Source organism: Drosophila mojavensis, unplaced genomic scaffold (genome assembly GCF_018153725.1).
Source record: "Drosophila mojavensis isolate 15081-1352.22 unplaced genomic scaffold, ASM1815372v1 contig_80, whole genome shotgun sequence".
In the NCBI taxonomy this organism is placed as follows: Eukaryota; Metazoa; Arthropoda; class Insecta; order Diptera; family Drosophilidae; genus Drosophila; species Drosophila mojavensis.
This window is the reverse complement of record NW_025318906.1, coordinates 12,416,760-12,437,225: the sequence shown is the minus strand read 5'-3', so window position 1 is coordinate 12,437,225 and position 20,466 is coordinate 12,416,760. Positions and strand designations below refer to the sequence as shown.

At 40.1% G+C, this 20,466-nt stretch overlaps 2 protein-coding genes across 3 annotated transcripts in view; one reads left to right on the top strand and one right to left on the bottom strand.

Moving 5' to 3' along the window:
* The window catches only part of LOC6579650, a 64,273-nt gene that overhangs the window by 3,456 nt on the left and 40,351 nt on the right, over positions 1-20,466 (bottom strand). For both annotated transcript variants that reach the window (XM_044010701.1, XM_044010702.1), the window contains exons 4-13: positions 19,337-19,511; positions 9,303-9,435; positions 9,020-9,163; positions 8,612-8,812; positions 7,481-7,549; positions 4,941-5,050; positions 4,646-4,860; positions 1,193-1,331; positions 965-1,070; positions 723-885 (exon numbers count right to left, since the gene is read on the bottom strand). In XM_044010701.1, the coding sequence (XP_043866636.1) occupies positions 723-885; positions 965-1,070; positions 1,193-1,331; positions 4,646-4,860; positions 4,941-5,050; positions 7,481-7,549; positions 8,612-8,812; positions 9,020-9,163; positions 9,303-9,435; positions 19,337-19,511 (1,455 nt within the window). The remainder of the gene's footprint in view (positions 1-722; positions 886-964; positions 1,071-1,192; positions 1,332-4,645; positions 4,861-4,940; positions 5,051-7,480; positions 7,550-8,611; positions 8,813-9,019; positions 9,164-9,302; positions 9,436-19,336; positions 19,512-20,466) is intronic.
* On the top strand, positions 16,228-16,655 carry LOC6579649. The gene is made up of 2 exons (XM_002005495.4): positions 16,228-16,373; positions 16,436-16,655. The coding sequence occupies exons 1-2, from the start codon at positions 16,262-16,264 to the stop codon at positions 16,612-16,614; spliced, it is 291 nt and encodes a 96-aa protein (XP_002005531.1). The 5' UTR covers positions 16,228-16,261; the 3' UTR covers positions 16,615-16,655.

The window sequence follows — 20,466 nt, the reverse complement described above, 5'->3', positions numbered from 1 at the left end:
ACTTTTGCTTCTATCTAATTTGTAGCTCGCCTCAGTTTATCATGTCGGAGATTTGCCGTTTATGCCAGCGACATCCTATCAAAAGGACATCATCAGGCATTGAGCGACTTCGGGGAATAAACCCTTAACAAATTTGCCGCCTCTTGTGTAGTGGCTTCTAAATAAATAAATGTAATGTTTGGCATCTCGACGAGGAAGTTAACGCTAGGCTGATTTCAGTCACAAACAAGTGAGCGCTTGAGTGCTCTGTCCCCCTCGCTCTCACTTTCCCTCTCTCTCTCTCTCTCTCTCGCTAAGGTTAACCGCATCAAGCATGGAGGACATTTTGCGCACATAAATCAAAGCTGAAGTTGACATAAGATATCTGCGAATACTTAAGCATATTCATATATATATACACACATATACATATACATATATGCATATCTATTCATATATATACAGTCTTATGTATGGCTAGACAGGAATGTCGGCATTAAGCTGACGCCAGCCGCGCAATCAGTTTATTTTTTAAATCGTCCGACAAAGTGCCATAAATAAAAGTCAAAATGCCACAGATGAGTTGACTTAATCAGCATCCTTGAACTGTGTGAAAAAAAGAGGAATGCCTGGCCCGATCATTTGTCAAGCGTCTCGTTAGTCGTAAGTATATCGATATGCAGTCCAGTGCGGTCTGGTCTGGTCTGGTCTGGTCTGGTCTATAATGATGCAATTATGCTTACCCGCCGAGGTGGTGCCAGCTGCTGGCACCGTGGACGTTGTCATCGAGCTGGGATGGGCGAAGGTGCGCACCTGTGGTCGAAAATTGAATTTGGCGCCCGATGCCTTGGCGCCCATGCCAATGTTCTCCTGATGCGATTTCCCGCTGCGCAGCACAATGTACACCTGTGAGCAGGAGGGGGCGAAAGATGTAGAAGGAAAACGGTAAAATGGCAACAGCTTCATGCAATCGGTCGCTACGCACCTTGCTGCCAAAGATGAGTGCCAGGAGCAGCGTCACAGTCAGCTGCGTGTGGCAGAAGAAGATGATGTAGAGCAAATCTGGATTGGCGGGCGATTGCAGAAAGAGCCTGAACAGAGAGTGGGAGAGAGAGAGAAGAAAACACAGACGGAATCATTGTAAATGCTAAATCAAAGAAAATATGAATCGTGGAACATCGAGTGGTTGCCTCAATAGACACTCGCTACTTACATGGACACATTGAGGAAGCAGGTGAGCAGGAATTCATTGTAGATGGCCATTGATATGAAGCGGCTCTCGTTGAACTCGGATGGTGCCTTCCTGACCATTATGCAGAGCCGTACGCCCCAGGCCAAGAACAGAACTTCCACTGTTCGTGTGCGGAGGGGCGCGAGCATATGGAAATGAGAGAAGGAAAGTGAAGTGAGCTGAAGTGAATTGTAGCGTTTGCTTCTGCATTTGCAGGGCTTTTAGCTTTGGTTTGCTTTGAATTTCAATTTTAATTAAAACCTCTTCAGATAGATAGAGTGAGAGAGAGAGAGAGAGATAGGGAGAGAGAGACCTTAACGTGTGCGCCAGCTGCCTAATTAGACGGCAATGCCTACGAGCCCTTTAAAATGTTATTTAACATAATTCTCAGATGTTTACAGTGAGAGAGCACATTAATAAAGATGCCTCACACACACACACACGCACGCCCACGCATACTCGAACTGTGTATTCAATTTCAATTCTGATTCTGATTCTGTTGCATACTTCTCAGCGCAAAGTAGCAAAATTAATGCACTCAGCACGCAGCTGTTGGCGTCGCTTTTAATGCGCATTTCGTGCTGTCCCATGTGCACTATATTCAAATTAAGTTATTTATGCACTGATTTCTGCTCTCAGAGCTGTCCCTGGCTCTGGCTTTTTATTCTCTGCTGTGCATAAAACAAAAAATAAACGTAAACTGATATTTTTTCCATTTTTCCTGAACAGCCATATTCGTTTATATTGTAATACTATTGAGTGAAATATAAGCTCGATAGAGTGAGACGGTGCTGCTGACGCTGATGGCCTGGTCACGGTCATGGCCAGCATACTGAACCAGTGTTGCCAGCTGTTGAAAGAAAAATATGCTGGAATAACGCGCCAGAGGGAAAATGAAAGAAAACATACTAAAAGTAGCAAATATATTTAAGAAATTATTTGCAGTGACCTTTTAGCTTGCTCAGCTTACAAATAAAATGTAAAATATAAAATCAATAAAGTATTTCCTGTAAGTAATTTCTCTAAGTAATTCTTTCTAGTATTACCTTCAAGTAATTCTTTTAAATATTTCCTTTAAGTATTCCCTTTAAGTATTTCCAGTAAATATTTTCTTTAAGTATTTATTCATTCATCCAAGTATTTTCTCCAAGTATTTATTTTTGAGTAATTCATAAAAGTATTTTCTCCAAATATTCCCTAAGAGTATTTTCTGAGAGGATTTCTCTTCTAAGCATTTCCTCCAAGTCTTTAATGCTTAGCTGAACGATCACACACTTCACTTCCCTTTACACCAGGTCTGGGCAACTGAGGAAATGCTGCAGCTGCTGCCCTTTATATAGGGCGACCAACACTCAGAGCCTAAGTCGCGCTCAAATGTCTCAACATATACTCATCTGGTGCCAGGTAGAGGTCGTTGCAGTCGAGGTTAAAGGGAACAATGGGAAGGAACACTACTTCGTAAAGAGCTCTAGCTTCGTTTTACTCAAATATAAATACCAACAGAATACTGCTGCATATATTTAAACAACTCAAACGATCTTCTGTAGCTCTTCTTCATCCCTTTCTCTTGTTAGGCAGACAGAGAGACAGACTGTGACATCTGAGATCTGAGACTGTGAAATCTGCAGCAGTTATTCACTTACTTGCCTCAGGCAATTAAATCAAATGGAGCTCTCTCTAAAATCATATTTCTGGCATATAATAATTTCGATTTCAGTTGATGCAAACCTTATTTTGTTTGTCATTGAATGAGTCAGTTAATATTTATTGATGTTGCAACAGGATTCGTCAGAATGGCTGAAAAACAAGCACACAATAAAAGCAGCCATACAATGGCTCTCGAGTTCAATATGTACGATTCCAACAAATTTCTCCCCCTCTCTCTCTCTCCACTCTCATGGAGAGAAAAGTGCGAAATAGAATCGTACTCAAGCCTTGCGAAGCTGAAGAAGTCTATTGTTCGTGAGTGGGCCAAAGTATTGGCAAGTCATTGCGGGCTGCCGTTTCTTTACCATCTGAAGGCCATAGTCAAGGCAAAAGCAGTTCATATCGAGCCGATTTTAATTGATTCCAAATTTGAAATTAAAATCTAAATTTTTCATTATTTTCATTTATATTTCTGTTATTCATTTATATTTTTTTATATCCTGATCTGTTATTTAACTTATTTAAATTTTTAATAAAAAATCAATATCCAAAACGAATTTAGGATTTGCCTGAGCTATACTTCGATTGACTATTCCTGTAAATTTTTAGTATATTTCATAGTTTGACTGAGTTTGCTGAAACCAAATTTTACATCTATTGGAATTTCATGAAAAAATATTTTATCAAAACGAATTATACAAAAATATTGTTTTATTCAAAGAATATATCTGAAAATTTTACTCCCTTATTTCAGTCAGGTCAGAAATATATCTATTGCTTAACTAACTTTTAGTTACTTTTAAAGACTTTGTGCCTCGGCTTATCTTGTTTATATTCCATCAAATGCAAGTTGAGTCCGCTCTACATTTTGTCTAGAAATTTTTTGCTGCGCGCTGGATTCAGGCATATTGAAATATTTTCATCTGGCTGATAAATACCAGAATTGTGCAGGGTTTTACCTGTTATAGTTGAGTCAAACATGAAGCCAAACAATTTTTATAGAAAAAATTGAATATTTTATAGCAATTTTTTGCTGTTGCAGCTGAAGCTGATTCAGATTTCATTGAATTTATTTTATTTTTTAAAACTTATTAATGTTAAATCAAACAGATTTTAAAATCAAGCACTTCAATAGATTTCTTTAACTTGAATCCATTATGTTTTGGTGCAATTCATTACGTAATATAAATAGCTGGAACTGAACAGCTATTGCTGCAGAAATCTATTCTTGAAGTGGCCCTTGGGATGCCCTTAAATGCGAGAGCTTGAAAAGAGACTTCGGCAACAAAGCTTGCATTTGTTGAATGACAACTTTTGCACTATGTTTGGATGACTTGCAATTTGTGAATAAGCCTTTTACACTGCCCGAAATGCCTTTTGACGCATCACAGTGCAGTGCAGCCGGCTCGCAAAAAAAGTCGAATTTAGCTGCAGTGGCCGCCCTGGCCTGGACTCTCTGAATCGCAGCACTCTGTGGCCTCGTGGCTGGATTTTATGTTAAGCCAGCAGCAGCGCACCCACACCCACTCACACGCACGCATACATGCATACGTTTCCTATTGCCGGCCAGTTGTCCTGACTACGTTGGCATTTCAATATTTTTCTTTTGTCCAGGCACACGCTGCGTATGCGTAATACTGCCCGCTGCAGCATTTTCGCTTCGCTTTGTGCCTGGTTATTCGAGTGTTGGGCATGATTTAAAGTGGCTGCTGGATCAATCAAATGTGCCTATCGTATTTGGTGTCCGGCCCATCAAAGCATTTTGAATCGCCGTCTCGGTTTACTTACTCGAGGTGAATGTGTAGTCCCACCAATCGGTTTTGCATAGAAATGCCTTCAGGTCGTCCGCCGTACGGCCCACCACTACGTCTGGCGGCGATACCAGAGTGCGCACCAGCAAGCAGGTCCCAATGGCGCCACAGATGATGCCCAGCCGCTTCAGTAGCGCCGCGTCCGTGATTTTGACAGCCTTCGCCGAGCGCACGCGAAATATCACCGAAATGCTGCACCAGAAGATTCAGTTGAGCGGAAGAGCAAGAAAACTGTATGCATAAGAATGAAGCTGGAGGCGTTGCCCACTTACCGCCAGGTTTTCAGCATCAGGGCACCGTAGGTCAGGGAGAAGCCAATCTCTCGCAGCCAGATGCGAGCCGTGCACGTGTAGAGATTCGGGTTCGGGTACATCACGATGTTCTGCAAATGGGCAAATATGCAAATAATTTAGTCCACTCACATGGCCGATTGTTCGTTTCGTTTCGTTTCGTTTAGCCACTTGGAATTGCAAAAATGAATTCAGTTGTAGACGCAACGTCCTGTGACAGGAACAGGAACCAGCAAAAGGAATACGAGTACGAGACAGGAAACGCAACCTGTGATATCTTCTATTTCTGTTTTCTCATTTTTTTCTTTCTGCTATTCGAGCAGAACTAAAGTCAACAATTCTATATTTTGTTGGCAATTTATTTTCATTTATACTAAAATATTAATAAAAGTGTAGCAAAGGCAGGAGCAGCAGGAGTTGTTGATTCTAGCACAGTTTAAAAAATCATAAAGCATTGTTGCTTGTGTCTTGTCTCTTCGACTGAGGCAGCCAACCCCCTTCAGATAAATAGCACAATATATCTCTTTTGTCTGCGTATTTTATATATACATATAACTGTATGCTATACATTCACATTTGTGTGTGTGTGCTAAGCGATGAACTCTCGTTTAAAGTTCTTTATTCTGCTGCCACAGTGCCACATTATTTATGTGTCACGAGCCATAAATCAATCAACTTAAATTGTAAAGTAATCTATTTGAATTGCGTCTGCTGGTCACAGCTACATGCCATTCTTTTCGCTCAGTGTATGTGGAAATAGATATTCATAGCCTCAGCTACCTGCTACCTGTGCAAATGATGAATATGACAATTTGAACCCCATAAAGAAATCAATTCCGTCCTAAGTAAACTTATGTGAGCGATGCTTCAAATAATATTCCATGAATATAGAAATATGTATGCTTTGTTCATGAGCTGAGGATTTTTAGCAAAGGCAATATTTTAGCTAAGTTTGCAGTGTTATTTAATATTTATTCATATACTAGTTATTTATGAGAAAAATAACTGAAAATGTACAAAATGAGGAAAGCTATAAGTTATAAGTTTTCTTCAACTTAACATTAAATGAGTCAGTGCGAAATATTTAAGTTTATATTTCTGTCAATCAGAAGACTATTAACAAAGAAAGTATATATATCTCATCTCACATATGCCACTTAAATTTATTCCAAAAGTCAAGCACTATTTTATTACGATTCATCTGAAGCATTGGCTATCTAAAACTAGCCCCATTGCTTGTTTATTATTTCTATATTTATACGATATTCAATGAAGCGATGAGGTGAGCGTGATTTGCATAACATCTACAATATTTTATGCCATTTTCTGCGTAGAAACTAACTGGTAAATATGCCACGTACAGAGTAAAAGTTGTTGACTTTTTATTTATTGTGTCTCCGACCGAGGATACGCAAAATTTTGTTGCTAGGCTAGTGCTGCGCAAGTACCACTCAACGTCGTCTGAAGGAGGTGTCTGTGTTGTACTGAAATGTTCATGTGATTCTTGAGCTGGCTTGAGAAGCTTAAGCGAAAAGGCGGCTTACTAGTTGAGGATTCCAGCTCTGTAAATCAGCATATTCTATATTATTGAATACTCTTCTTGGCAACATATCATTTTTGGATGTATTGGAACATGTTTATTTACTATGCTTATGCGTTATCTACATTCAATATCCTCTAATATCCGACTTACATATAATTTCTACTTAATTTATATTGCATAAAAATTAATTGCATTTGTTTCTATCTATTAACAATCAACATGTTATGCAAATCTGTAAGTGTAACGCTTTCAACAAACCAAAGTCTAGCACTTGCATTTTAGTAAAATATTTTAAAGCTGAATATATATTAAAAAAAAAAAAAAAAAAAAAAAAAAAAAAAAAAATTAAAAATAAAAAAATTAATAAAAATCAAAATATATAAAAAATAAATAAATACAAATAAATAAAAAAAACAAAGCTTAAAAAAAATAATAAATAAAAAAATAAAATAAATACAAATAAATTAAAAAAAAAAAACTTAAAAAAATATTATAATAATCATAAATAAAAAATAAAATAAATAAATAATTTTTAAAATTTTTTTTTGAATTTATTTTTTGTAAATAAATACAGTGGTTAACATTAATTTCTAACTTTGTCCACTTTGTATGACTTTAATAAAATATTAAATTTGATTAAATTTGATTTAATTTTTCTTCATTTTCCAATCAGCAACTGACTTAATTTGCAGCTGTTGACAGAGCTGCGTGTTTGGTCGCCAATCATTCAGTCAGTCAGTCAGGCAGTGGGACAATCGGACAGCCAGTCAGTTAGACAGTTTGTCAATCAATCAGTCAGTGCATGAAACTCTTTTGTGGAAATAGACATTTCATTCAGCATTCAGAAATCAGTCAATCAAAAACAGAAATGTTGCTTCCCTTTATGGCTCTCGAGTAAAGTTCACTAAATTGTCGACTGTGCCGCGTCAGCTTAGGTCTAGTTTTAAGTCAGATTAAAGGTATAATCGCGTTAGCTTACCGTGCAATAGATGAAGAAGGCGCCCAGTGCGATGACCCGTAACAGCGCCGGGCTGGCAGCGCGCACAACCTGTAATTGTTAAATGCTTATAATAAAGTTGTCGAATGGAAGATTTGGCTGATTTCAGATTTGATGAGTGAGTCGAGTGTGCCGCGGTCTATTAAAGCTAAGCACGTCACGTGGAGCTTAGTTGATATTCAAATTGGAATCGTCTGCTCTGCACAATTGCGCACAGCCAAGCAGAAGCCACAAAGCGAGTTCACATGGCACAGATCCAGCTCCGAGTGAGTGTGAGAGGGATTTAGCGGCATTTAATTAGTATGGGTGGGGAGAGAGAGTGGGGGATAGAGTTGGAGACGGAATCGCATTTGAAATAAAAACAGTTTAGTTGGCTGACTGCGCTGATTCGCACCACTGAGACACAGACAGACTAAGACAGACAAAGACAGACACAGACAGAGCAGCAGCGGGGATTTAATAATTCACTCTGATTACGTACAGACTCACACAATGTCCTCGCATGGACATGGCAAAGTTCAAAACGGTTTAAAGCTATACGCCAGAGACAGTTGGCCGCACAGTCTGCTCCATGGACGCACCTAATGAGCGCTCCACTGATACCGGACAGGCCGCAGTGCAGCCTGGAGCTGGTTGATAGCTCTCTCTGCGAATGTTTGCACTTCCGTTTATGCGGCACAATATCCGTTGCCGAGGACACGGACGTGAACATGGACACGGACGTGGACATGGACATTGGACACGGGCAGCACGTACAAAATTAACTTGAAACTAACAATGCTAAGCAGCTTAGCATTCCAATGACAGCAGCTTAGGTTGGCTGGCCTCTCGCCCACCGACCGACTAAGCCATTTGACAGCGGCGACTTGCCGAAGGCGCCAAAGGCAACTTCTCTAAAGCCAACCCAATCCCCAGACTGAGTCTCACTCTCACGCTCACGCTCACTCTCAGTCAGTGGCCTTCTCAGTGCTGGCTTATAAAAACTTGTACTGGCATTTTAAACAAGAGTGCCGGCACAGTGGGAGAGCTGGCTCTCTCTGGCTGCCACTTAATGCAGTGGCAGCAAAGTAATTCTATTTGGGCGGCGACATTTGTGGTACGTGTGGCACCCACCTTGACTTGTTGATAGCGAAAGGTGAACCAGGCGGCAGGCGGCAGCAGACCGATGACAATGCAGGCCAGGGCCAGGATGCTGGAGCGCATGGGCCAGTTGAGGGCAGCGATGCAGGGTGAGGCGTCCTCGCAGGAGTCACAGCCCTCGGCACAGGGCAGGCACTCGTATTCGTTGTTGCTGTTGTACGTGGAGTTCTTGCCCTGCGTAAATGAGAGTTGTAGTTCTTGTTGTTGTAGTTGTGGGTAAATATTAAATGAATGCTGTTTCTATTTATTCTGTTTCTCTTTATTTTTATTTTTTTGGGTTAAGCGTTGCCAATTACTGCAACCAGTTGAGTCAGCCATTTGGTGCCTTTGGGCCTTGCATGATAATGGTAATTTATATGACAACAATTGAGTTCAACGTACCAGCATCAGTTTCTCGTACTCCTCCTCCAGCAGGCTGCCGTTGAAGAACTTGTGCTGCGAGGCGACGTCGGGAAAGTAGAAGCCCTTGCGGCAGAGGCACTTGTAGGAGCCGCGCCGAAAGCCCAGTCCCATAATGGCCTCGCACTGCGGTTGCGATGATCGGTGAGGTCAAAGTGGAATTGAAAACGAGAGTAAAGCAGACAGAGAGAGAGAGAATGAGAGAGAATGTAAGTGAAAGTAAAAGTGACTGCTGATTGCTGTGTGGAGTGGCTTAAGTACCCACCATGGTGGTGCGCTGTTTGCACTTGTCGGTGCCGGCAAAGATGTTCAACGGTCGCTTGGTGCCCGGCGTATGCCGCTGCGGGCACTGGTCGATGTCCACGCGCCGCAAGTCGATATCGATGCCAGATGTGCCCCTGCAAGTAGCAGACGGATGGCGATCAAAAATTGTTTCGTTTCTGTTTCGTTTTGTTTTGTTTGTCTCCGTTTTATTAATTTGTCAGTTTAACAATCAACTGGGCGGCACTTAAGCCAAATGGCGCCATTTATAAAAATCAATTCAATAAAACGTGCACAGCGCCAGCAGCTCAAATATTTATGTATGCGTAAGTAAATATGTGTGTGTGTGTGTGTGAACTGGGGTTAGGGCCAGTCTATGCCAGACCAAAAGGCCATTCTCTGCCCAGCCACTGGATCGCATTCTGTATTTCTTTCTGTGTTTTTTTTTTTTTTTTTTTTTTTACTGTAATGCGAGCGATAACAAACAATAAATTCCGCCTTTGATTGCGCGACTCTGTCTGTGTGTGTGTGTGTGTGTGCGTAAGTAGTAGATGAAACTAGAAAGGATAAAGGATAAAGGCCAGGCGGAAACTAACAAGCGTGTTATGGTTCCGGTTTCGCAATGAAAATGAACGCAAAGAAAAACGAAATCAGAAATAGTAGAAAATTATTTTCTTGTCGTTCCGCTGTCGTTGCCTGCCTGCCTTGTCGTTTCACAAAGACATAAAGCCATGAAAAGGGTGCACTAAGTCCGACAGCCAGCACAGATGACTCGCAGCCCAGAATGTCTATATGACGGCCCTGGCACGGCCAGTCGGCAACACCCAATTACACGCATTCCCAGGCAGGACAACGCTGAGCAGCCAGGCAGCCGGAACCCATCGAGAATTTTACGCATAATCCAAGGTCCGTCTGCACAGTGGGTGCAGAACTATTCGATCCTACACTTTGATAGGTGGGTAGCAATATTATATTTTTTTTTTGTATAAGCTGATAAACATAATATAAAATATTTCTCTAAGCTGATAATTATTATATTAAATATTTCAAATAATTTGTTGTTCTATATCAAAATGATTTGAATATGTTAAATGTATTTATTTTTAGGATTTTTTGCTTAAATATATATATATATTTATTTTTAATTTTAAATGCATATTTACTTGTAAAAATCATACAATAACACACTTCTAAGATTCAGTTTTCTAATCTTTTGAATTGTTTTAAAATAATATTTTTTGAAATTAATTTTTAGTTGACTTTTACTATGATTATATCTCTGAATATGAACATGTTCTTATTCACTTTATTCACTTTACTCACTATTATTCTCTTTATGTATACATAATAGAAACATGAATGCAAATACAAAATATTTATTGTAAAAATTATATTAAATTATACAGATTTGTATTCATTTCCATTCATATTTTTTTCACTTAGATGACAAAATTTGAATTTTTAATTTTCATTTACAACAATGAAAAATCTTTAGTGTTTTTATTTCATTGTTATGCTTTTAAATACTTTAAAACAGATATTTTATTCAGTGGAATTAATGAATAATATAATTATTTTTGATTATACCTTTTATTGTCGTTCATTTGATTTTAATTTTATAATTTATACTGCTTTAAGTGTCAACCGAATATAAATTTATCCTGATGGGAATTTAGTAGACAAACTATTTTCATTTGCAAGAAAATGTTTAAAATTTTTCTGAAAGCAGTCTCAAAATGAAACCAAATATTTATTGCTCAATTGATTAATTAATTTAATTTATATAGTTTTTTTCTTAATTGCTTTAATTGATGTTTATTACTTCAAATATTGTTTTGGTTGATCGCTTACTAATTTCATTATCATACAAAATGAAATTATTTTCTTAGCTAGCATAATATTTGAGTAAAATATGTTAATTTGTTTATTAATATAGTCAGTAAATTAATTTAATTGTAAGCCTTTAATCTCCAATTCAAATCTGTCACTAAAAAACATGAATAAAATAGCATATGGTATATTTATTATATATTTGTTATTTCAGCAATTTCGGGTGTTTTCCCTCTGCATAAATATGTACGATAAATATTATATTTGCATTTTGACATAAGCTACAGCAAATATATTCATGTTTTAATTCAATTTGAATTTGAGCTGGTGCAGGCCCAATGTGTAATGGAAGTTTAGCTGACGTCAGGCGGTAAACCTTTTTTTGTTAGCCAACTCGCAGTTGGCCCTAATGTGAGTGTGTGAGTGTGTTTGTGTGTGTTTGGGTCCCTGGTCGTGTAGGGTCCGAAGTTTCATGCGCCTGTCAGTTAATATTGACATATCAGTTTGTATTTATTTGATTGTTTCTGACAACTTATTGATTGCGAAAAGGGATAACTGGGCCGAGTATGGTACGTAGCCGGACTACACAATGGCCATATTACATTATAATAATGATTATGTTAATTCTCCTGCAGTTGATCCCAACGCCTTTGTATGTCGTTCGGCCGGGATCCCCATTTTCCTTTTTTTTTTGCCTTTTATTTGCTGTGGTTACGTTTGTTGTTGTTGTTGTTGCTGTTGACAGTTTTGAAGATAATTTGTAAACGGATATCGGAGAATAAGCTTATCGAGCTGTGCGGCTCATATTGATTTATTAGTTTGGCGCCTTCTACGTGTCCACGGAATAGGAAGTATTTTGGCCAATTTAATGGCCACAGTCTCCGTCCTGCTGATGTAGCAATGTGTCCGGCTTTGCTGGCGTTTTCTTGATGCGTCTTTGATTAAGTGTCGCCCAATGCCTACAAATGAGCTGTCAATTAATTGCTGTTGTCAGATATTCCTGTTGCGTTGCGCTCTATTTAAATGGCCCGGCCAGTGCGTGAGGCCTCAGCCTGAGCCTGAGCCTGAGCTTGTTGATTTTCAATTTTGTTGCGCAAACCATGAGGATTTCAAGTAGCCCTCTCTCTCTCACTCTCTCTCTAGCTAGCTCGCTCTTTTACGACCTTTAGCCTTGTTCTGCTTGGCCGTTCAGCTGATTAGCATAATTGGCTTTTCCTCGACTCCAAGCCAGAGTTGGCTTCCGTCTTCGAAAATTTTCTAATTAAACGTTGGCCTAATGGCGACAACAGGCCATTGAAACTTGGCCAAGCACTTCATTTGCACACTTTGAGCGACTATTTATATTGTTGTCAGTGAGTTTTAAAGTAAGTTTGCTGCAAATATTTGGCCAGACAACACAGAGACGACTACAGCGTATGGCTGTGTGTAACGAATACTTGAGCCACGTCGTGCACGTGCGCAGCTCACCGTCTACGTGCATGGCTAAAATGCATTTTTCGCTGCTTAAACAGAAAAACAAGACAAACAAACACACACACACATACACACACATATAACGCAGCTCGCTCGCCCCTCCCCCACCACTGCTCCGCCCACACAAAGCTATGTGCGTGTGCGTTATTGTCGAGTGCATTAAGTTTGCTTTGCTGCTGCTGCTGCTTGTGCGTATTTTGGTTATGGCCACAACAGCATATCTATACACACACACATACATATATTCATAGATGTGTGTGTGTGTGTGTGTGTGTGGCATATGCCAGTCTCTTTCAGTGCTCAACGTACGCAAGTAGTTTGCAATCAGTTTGTAAACAACAACTCGCCCGTTTGGATTTGTTGCCGCATTACGTATACGCCATGTATGCTGCCATTTGCCAATATATACATATGGCATACTACTTTTATGTGTGTGTGTGTGTGTGCGTGCGTGTGTGTGGGTGTCTGTGCGAGACTCCATCTAATGCACATAATCAGCTTCACTTTTGCAGTTTTCACCTCGTTGACATTGTTGGTTAAGCCCACAGAAATTCGGTCATCGTCGGCCTAAAAGTTGATTCCGAAACTGTGTTCAGCCCCGAAAAAATATTACATATTTTTGTTGCTAAGCCACATAACCTGCAGGTCAGGCCATTTCATATCGAATGGACAGAGCAGTAAGGCCCATAATGTTGGCATTGGTCAACGTCAAGCTGGCAAATAGAATAGTTGACCAAATGAGCGCAATATGAAAGGAAGTTGATAGAAAAAAGCAATTTGAGCTAGAGTGGCTGTTCAGGCTGGCTGAAGCCTCATTTGGGCTTTGGCTGATTAAAGTTTGTGCACTTTGTAGCTCTGTTTGTCTGCCTAACTAATCTCAGGCAGTTTGCTCAGGCTTAAATTTGTTCAATTCGGCTCGGAGTGGAGGTCAGGATGGAGGATGGACTATGGCCAAATTTAAGTTTTGTGTTAATAACTAAGCTGTATTTTTTAGTTATTTGACGACAGGAGAGCTCGCAATTAAATGGCAAAATACATCTAAAAGAAATTCTCTAGCTCGAGTTCAATTAACACAGAGTATAGCTGAAATATTTTGGAGCTATTCAAGACTCGCCTTGTCGCCTTGTCATTCATATTGCATTTGATTTTGTTCACCTCTGCAGTGCACGGAATAAAAATTTCAATTATACCAATGCAGCTGGAGAGGGGAAAAAGGGAAAGTAATACGAAAATTCTGTCAGGAATCGAAGGACGCGTTGTTTGTTTGTTTGCGTGTTTGATTTGTTTGTTAACAGTTTTCCCTTGTTATTGTTGTTGGATTTTTTTTCTCTTTAACTGTGGATAAGCATCGAAAGCTGTGCAGCGGACAGTTGTGACAGCATCGAGGGGCCAATGTTGTTGTCACTGCTGTTGTTCGCATTGCAATGCTGCGTATAATTGGCTGTTCGAAGAATACGTTGACATTGTTTACAGAAAACAATAAAAACATTGCTGACAGTCTGCACCCAGCTCAAGCTGCAGTTGGGAAAGACAGAGCACAAGCTAACCACATCTCCCGGAGCTAAACTCCACTTAAAGGACAATCACACAAATGCTCAGTAGTCGACTCGGCTAAGAGTTAAATACTAGCAAATAAGAGATTCACACATCAGCATCTTCCATTCATAATCATGCATATTCATGCATTGCAGCTCGACGTGCTAACAAGCCAACCCACCTCAAACCCAACCCAACCCAACTCAGCTCCTGGCAACACTTCTCTCTCGTTGTTGCATGCTCAAAGGAATGCTTATTGCAATATTTGATATTTCCGGTTCCGTTTGCCTCATTATGCTTTGTGTATGTTTTTATGTGTATGTGTGTGTGTGTGTGCTCAGGACTTGTAGATATTGCAACATAAGTCAAATAAATACAGCGCTCAGATTACTTGTAAGCCAGTAGGAGAGGGGGAGAGAGTAGGGTTACCAAGTCACCCCTCTCACTCTCCCTCTCCCTCTCCCTCTCCCTCTCTGTTGTATTATTGAAAATTTGCTGCATGCAGCGCACGCTAAGCGAAACTTAAATGAAATCCAATAAAATTATTGCCCCAGCAGGCATGCCCGAGCAGCTTGCCCTGGCTCGGCCGGCTTGTCCTTTCTCTCGGCTCGCAGCGGGTGCTTAATGTGATTTGTGCTTTATACTTATTTGCGTTTCAGTTTGAGGTTGGCTTTGGCTTTGGGTTCGCCTCTTTGGGTTTGGGTTTGGCTCTTTGGGTTTGAGGTTGACTGTGTCCCATGAAGCTGGTCGCATCATTTCAGTTTGTTTTTCCGCTCCGAATGCGCAATTCGAGCGTCTGCTCGACGGCCCAACAAAGTGCCAAATAATTTCTAATATTATTAAGTTAATGTTGCGCCGGCAACAATGGCCCATTGTTGTTGGCCGCCTGCATTTATCATGGTATAACAGAACATAATACATAAATTAAATCAATTAGCAACTTTCCGTGACGCCGTCTGACTTCCAACTTTTTCCGTCCGGCAGTTAGCCGGCAGTTAGCTGCCACGGCGTAAACAAATTAATTTTGCGGCCAGCTCCACAACTAATGGAATACTGATAGCAGGCCATTATTAACACGATACCAAGTAGCCAACTTTAGCTTTTGGCCAAAGGCAATGCAGGCGAACAATGCTTTTTCAGTTACATACATCCTATGTATGTATGTGTGTATGTGTGTATGTGTGTTGCTCTATAATGGGGCGTTACAGCTGAGTTATTATGAAACATAGCTGGAAATGAGTTTTATGCATTTATATTAGCATGAATTACTACTCTAGACAAAGTATTCAGAACTATTTTTGTTTCATTTTATATTTTGCTACAAATTTTATTTTATATAAATAATAGAGATATCTAAAACAAAAATTCCCAGAACTAAATATGGTTCAGCTCTGACTTTAGATATATATATATATATATATATATTTATTAAGAGTATTTAAACTTCAGCTGGCCAGAAGAAACTTTTTGCTATAGCGGCACACTCACTCACTCACTCTCTCTCTCTCTCTCTCTCTCTCTCTCTCTCTCTCTCTCTCTCTCACGCTCTTTATACTTTATTTTTGTTTTGCCAAGTTGCCAAAATAAATGAGCTTCGTGTGTGTTTTTGGCTGCGGCTGCTGCAAGGCATCGCTGCACCTAAGCCAAACGAACTTTCAACATTTAGACATTAATTTTGTTGCATCCGTCCATTAGGCGAGCCAAAATTTATGTTGCAACTAATTGCAGGCAGTTACCGTGCTTCCGCGCTGCCTTTTTCTGTGCGCATGTGTGTGTGTGTCTAATGTGTGAAATTTATCGAGCGCGCAAAGTCAATGAGCATTAACTGGCATATCTATCTGGCTAGGCATGTGCGGGCCGTGTCTGCTTCCTCTAATTGATTACTTTCATTAAATATTGTCTGCCACCCACACACACACACACACACACACACACACACACACACACACACACACACACCACACACACACACACACGCGTTGCTGTTGCTGCTGCTATCGCCCACCTGTGGCCCAACCGCCGCACGGTTAATGAAATTTGCAACGCCTTGGCCGTAATAACACAATTTATTAGCAAAAGCCGCTGCGCTGCTTTAAACTGTCAGCTGTCAGTGCTCGGTGCGAAATGTTGACGATTCAGTTGCTGCTGCTGCTGCTGTCGGATACATTGTTGGCCGACAAAGTGTTAACAGTTGACAAGCTAACTTGGCGTCAGCTAGTCTTCTATCAATCGCGCTGTAAGTAGCAATGCAGAAATTTCTCTGAACACTTCAATGAAAGATTGGGCATGCCTCAACAGGGCCTCAGCGCAGACGCTTTATAACCACGCCAAAGCCAGGCACCCAGCCGGAATCGCCCAAGCTGCGCAAAGTCTATCCGTGCTACTGCTACAAGCCGCCAAAGCCCGGCAACTTGACCACAGAGGCCTATGAGAAGTATATGATTGAGCCGAAGAAATATTTCATACTAAATAAGTAAAAAGAAAATACTTTTAATTATAGTATATATTATATAATGAATATATAAACTAATTAAAAATATTAAATCATAATCATTCAATTTAAAAATGCTAAACTCAATGCTCTGTCTCTCTCTCTCTCTCTCTCTCTCTCTCTTTCTTTCATTTCATTTTCCCAATTGTTATAATTTTTGCATTGATCTAGATTCAATCTCGTTTGATTGTCTCAAGTTAATTGAACAAATTCCAAGGCTTAAGCTTTCTTATTAAAATTCCAAATATTGTTTTGATAACTCTTAATTGCGAGGCATCAAACGGACGCTTCTAATAATGGCATAATAAGACGCTGACTAAAAAACAGATTGCACGTTGGTATTTTGGTATTGTTCATTGTCGGTTGTCCGTTGTCTGTTGTCTGTTCTCTGTTGTCCGTTGTCCGCTGTCCGTTGGCCGTTGCCAGGCAATAATTACAAATTATGCATGAAACGATGTGGAAGTGCGGACAGCAGCAACGACGACTGGCGACTGGTTAATTGTGCACAGCAGCAGGCGGAATGAGACACAGACAGACCTCCTACCCCTCTCTCTCTCTCTCTCTCTCACACCACCTCTATAGCTCTCTCCTTCTACCTACTCAGTGTTCTCGGTTTTACTGAAACCCCTTGCCATCCTGACGCAGCGTCGGCATGTTCGCAATTTAGTCATTAACCGGAGAATGGCTTTCAGACGTCATTATGCTGATGGGCATGCAGCGTCGAGGCACTCAGTTTGATGTTCTAACTAACTGTCCAGTTGGGTCTGCTCCAACTACAATCGACCAACCAGGCTGTGAAGTGGGCACAAGTTGTTCGCTCTATACTCTATAGCCAGTGTAGGGTATCTTAGTCTTCACATGTGCACAGAGACTATGTAAACTGTGTGAATATTTAGATAAATAAATTTGTTGTCAACTCAAGAGTCTTCAGATGAGCTTCAGACATGCTTAAGACATGACATGCGAGATATATTTTACAATGATCATAGTAAACTTTCGCTTAGCTAAATTCAAGGTTAAATGGAATTTCAATGCTTATGTGGTTCCTCTCAAGTCTGATTCCTTAATTTTAAATTAATAATTTTGTATAATATATATTCAGAGATATTTGTGTTTTGTTTAAATAAATATTTAACAGAAATGCCCTTTCCTATAGAATTGCATTGCTGTCTACAGGGCATTACCTAGTCAATCACTATAGCCTTTGTCGATTTTTTAAAATAATATATATTATATCAATTTCAAGTATGTAATATGATTTCGTTCCGCAATTCAATATATAATATATATATTTTTATTTATATATATATTTGATATAACATTATTTCCGCAATTCAATATATAATATATAATATATTTTTATTTTTTATTTATATTTGTTTACATTCCTTAACAGAGCAAAGCTTAGTCACTTTTTTCTCAATTCCAAACATATATTACCATAGATCTCAGTTTATATTTTACTTATAGTCAAACGAAATTGTTACAGGGCATCGCCTAGTCAGTCACTCTACTTGTTGCTTGCTCTTTTACTTGTTACCATTTGCAATTGTTGTTTTAGTTCCAATTATTGTGGTATTTGCTTGTCAAATGGCCTTGTTTATGGTGAAAGCCGTTCGGCCAGTTCCTTTGCAGGTTTCATTTTTGTTTTGTTTTGTTTCTCTCTATTTATTTTGAGCTCGAAAATATTTGGTAATAGAGCGCCTGACACTTTCAGCTGATTTGGCAAATTTAATGCACGAACGGGAGCAGCTCTTTGTTTTCATTGTTGTCTGCAGGCGCCGCCTCCACTTCGCCCTCTGCCTCCTCCTCCTGCTCCTCCTGCTCCGCCGCCTGACAGCCAAGTGAATTAATTAAATATGCTCAAAGTGCACTCGTCGTGCCCAAAGTGGCGCCCCGGAACGGGAAATGCTTTCAAATTTATTGATTTGGCGAACCATCTCGGACCGACATCAATGAAATTTTCATTAAATTGTGTAACTTGTTTTACGCTTCTGCTCGCTCGACTACGGCTTCGCTCTGACTTTTCGCACAGTTGCCAACTTTTGCTTTAACATTCAATTGAGAAACTTTTGCCAAAGAGAGCTATGCTCCCCCCCAACAAAAAATAAAGTAAAAGATGAAGAGAATCAAGTGAAAAACATAAAGGAGAAGAAAAAACAAGAGCCTGCGGAAATGTTGTTAAAAGTAGTCTGCGCGCACGTCATAAAGTTGCATAAGTATGTAGTGTCCATGTTAAAGTATTCAGTTTGCCGGCGCGTGATTGAAATTCGCTAACAGTTGCCCAAAGTGGCTAAGCAGTGCGAGTGTTGAGGGTGCTCGGGGTGTTGAGGGGTGCTCGGGGTGTTGCATGGCATTCAAGATCTGTGGCAATCGTTATGATTGCTGCCTCGATAGGCAGTGCAATGGGCACTTGCGGCTGGACAATGGCACAAAATGTAGCCACGCCCAGTCAAGCTAGTTGCATTTCATATTGTGGGAGCTGCAGCTGCAGCTGACAGCTGCGAATGCAGTCGAAACAATAACAACGCAAACAAATGCACAAAAACTGCGCCAATGGCAAATTTTGCAGGCCATTGCAGCAGTTGGCTTCGCCTGGCTTTGGGCCTGCAAATTATTTATGAAATGAGAAATGTAGACTGGCAGCCAGCCTCGCCCACAGGTCACCTCACTACGACAGCATTGCATTGCAAGTGTCTCAGACTTACTTGAAGTGATAGCTGCCATTCTCGTAGCCAAAGAACGGCACCGTGTAGGTCAGCATCCAAATGTTGCCGCCACCGCAGTCGTAATAGGGCTTCGACCATCTGCCATCCTCGTACTTCACGGCCAGCGTGTCGTCCTCGACGCGCTCCTCGGTCCGGTTCGAATACAGATGAAATGCTGCAAGACATCAAACAGAAGAGACGAAGTTAAATCAATGGTAGCTGGCTGATCAACAATGAATGCATCAATGAGTGAGTGCATAGAATAGCTAAGGCAATGCAATGATGCTAAGAGGCAATGCTTACACTCCAGCTCGACCTTCATTTGCATTCTCCCTTAGCTAACGACGCTACAAGTGCCGTCCTCAGCTCTTGATGTTGCATTAAAAATAGATTTGGCAGCTGGACATTATCTGTATACTAGGAACACCCTAATGCCAAGTCGTATGAATTGCATAAGGAGCTATCAACTGGTTGACATGGCAGAGAGGAAATTTTACTAATGACAGATTGCGTAACATTGTACAGGATTTTACTTGACATAGTTGAAGTGAATTGTGCAAGCAAACGAAACGAGAATATGGGAGTAGAAATACCCAGAAGAGCTGTGTAATTAGCTAGGTACACAGAGCTTTACTGACTATGTTGCTCTGCCTCTTAAAATTTATGAAGAGAATATGATGCATGAGCTGTACGAACTGAGCTAAATAGGAAAGAATTAGAATTTCAGAAACGACTGAGTATAAGGTCTGAAAGGAAGAAGAGTACTCTGTGAGCCAATTAGCAGAAAGTGTCAGGAGTTAAAAGTACCCTAGCCTGAAATTCGGTCTGCAATGATATGAACTAACCAGAGATGAACTCTATAGACTTCAATAGCTTAATCTAGTTCGTAAAATTAAAGAAGAGATTTGTAATTATGACTAGATCTGAATGATGCTGAAATTGTGGAGTATTCCGTAATACACAATGCTCTTAAAATACAAGAAGTGAGGAGTGATATCTTTAATTTTAACGATTGTTTGAAACAGTGCCCAAATTGCGAATATCCATTATAAGCTAGAAGAGGAACACAACTCGAGCACTTTATAGCTCCAATGGGAGTCATATAACAGGCGTGCTATAAAAGAGTTTAT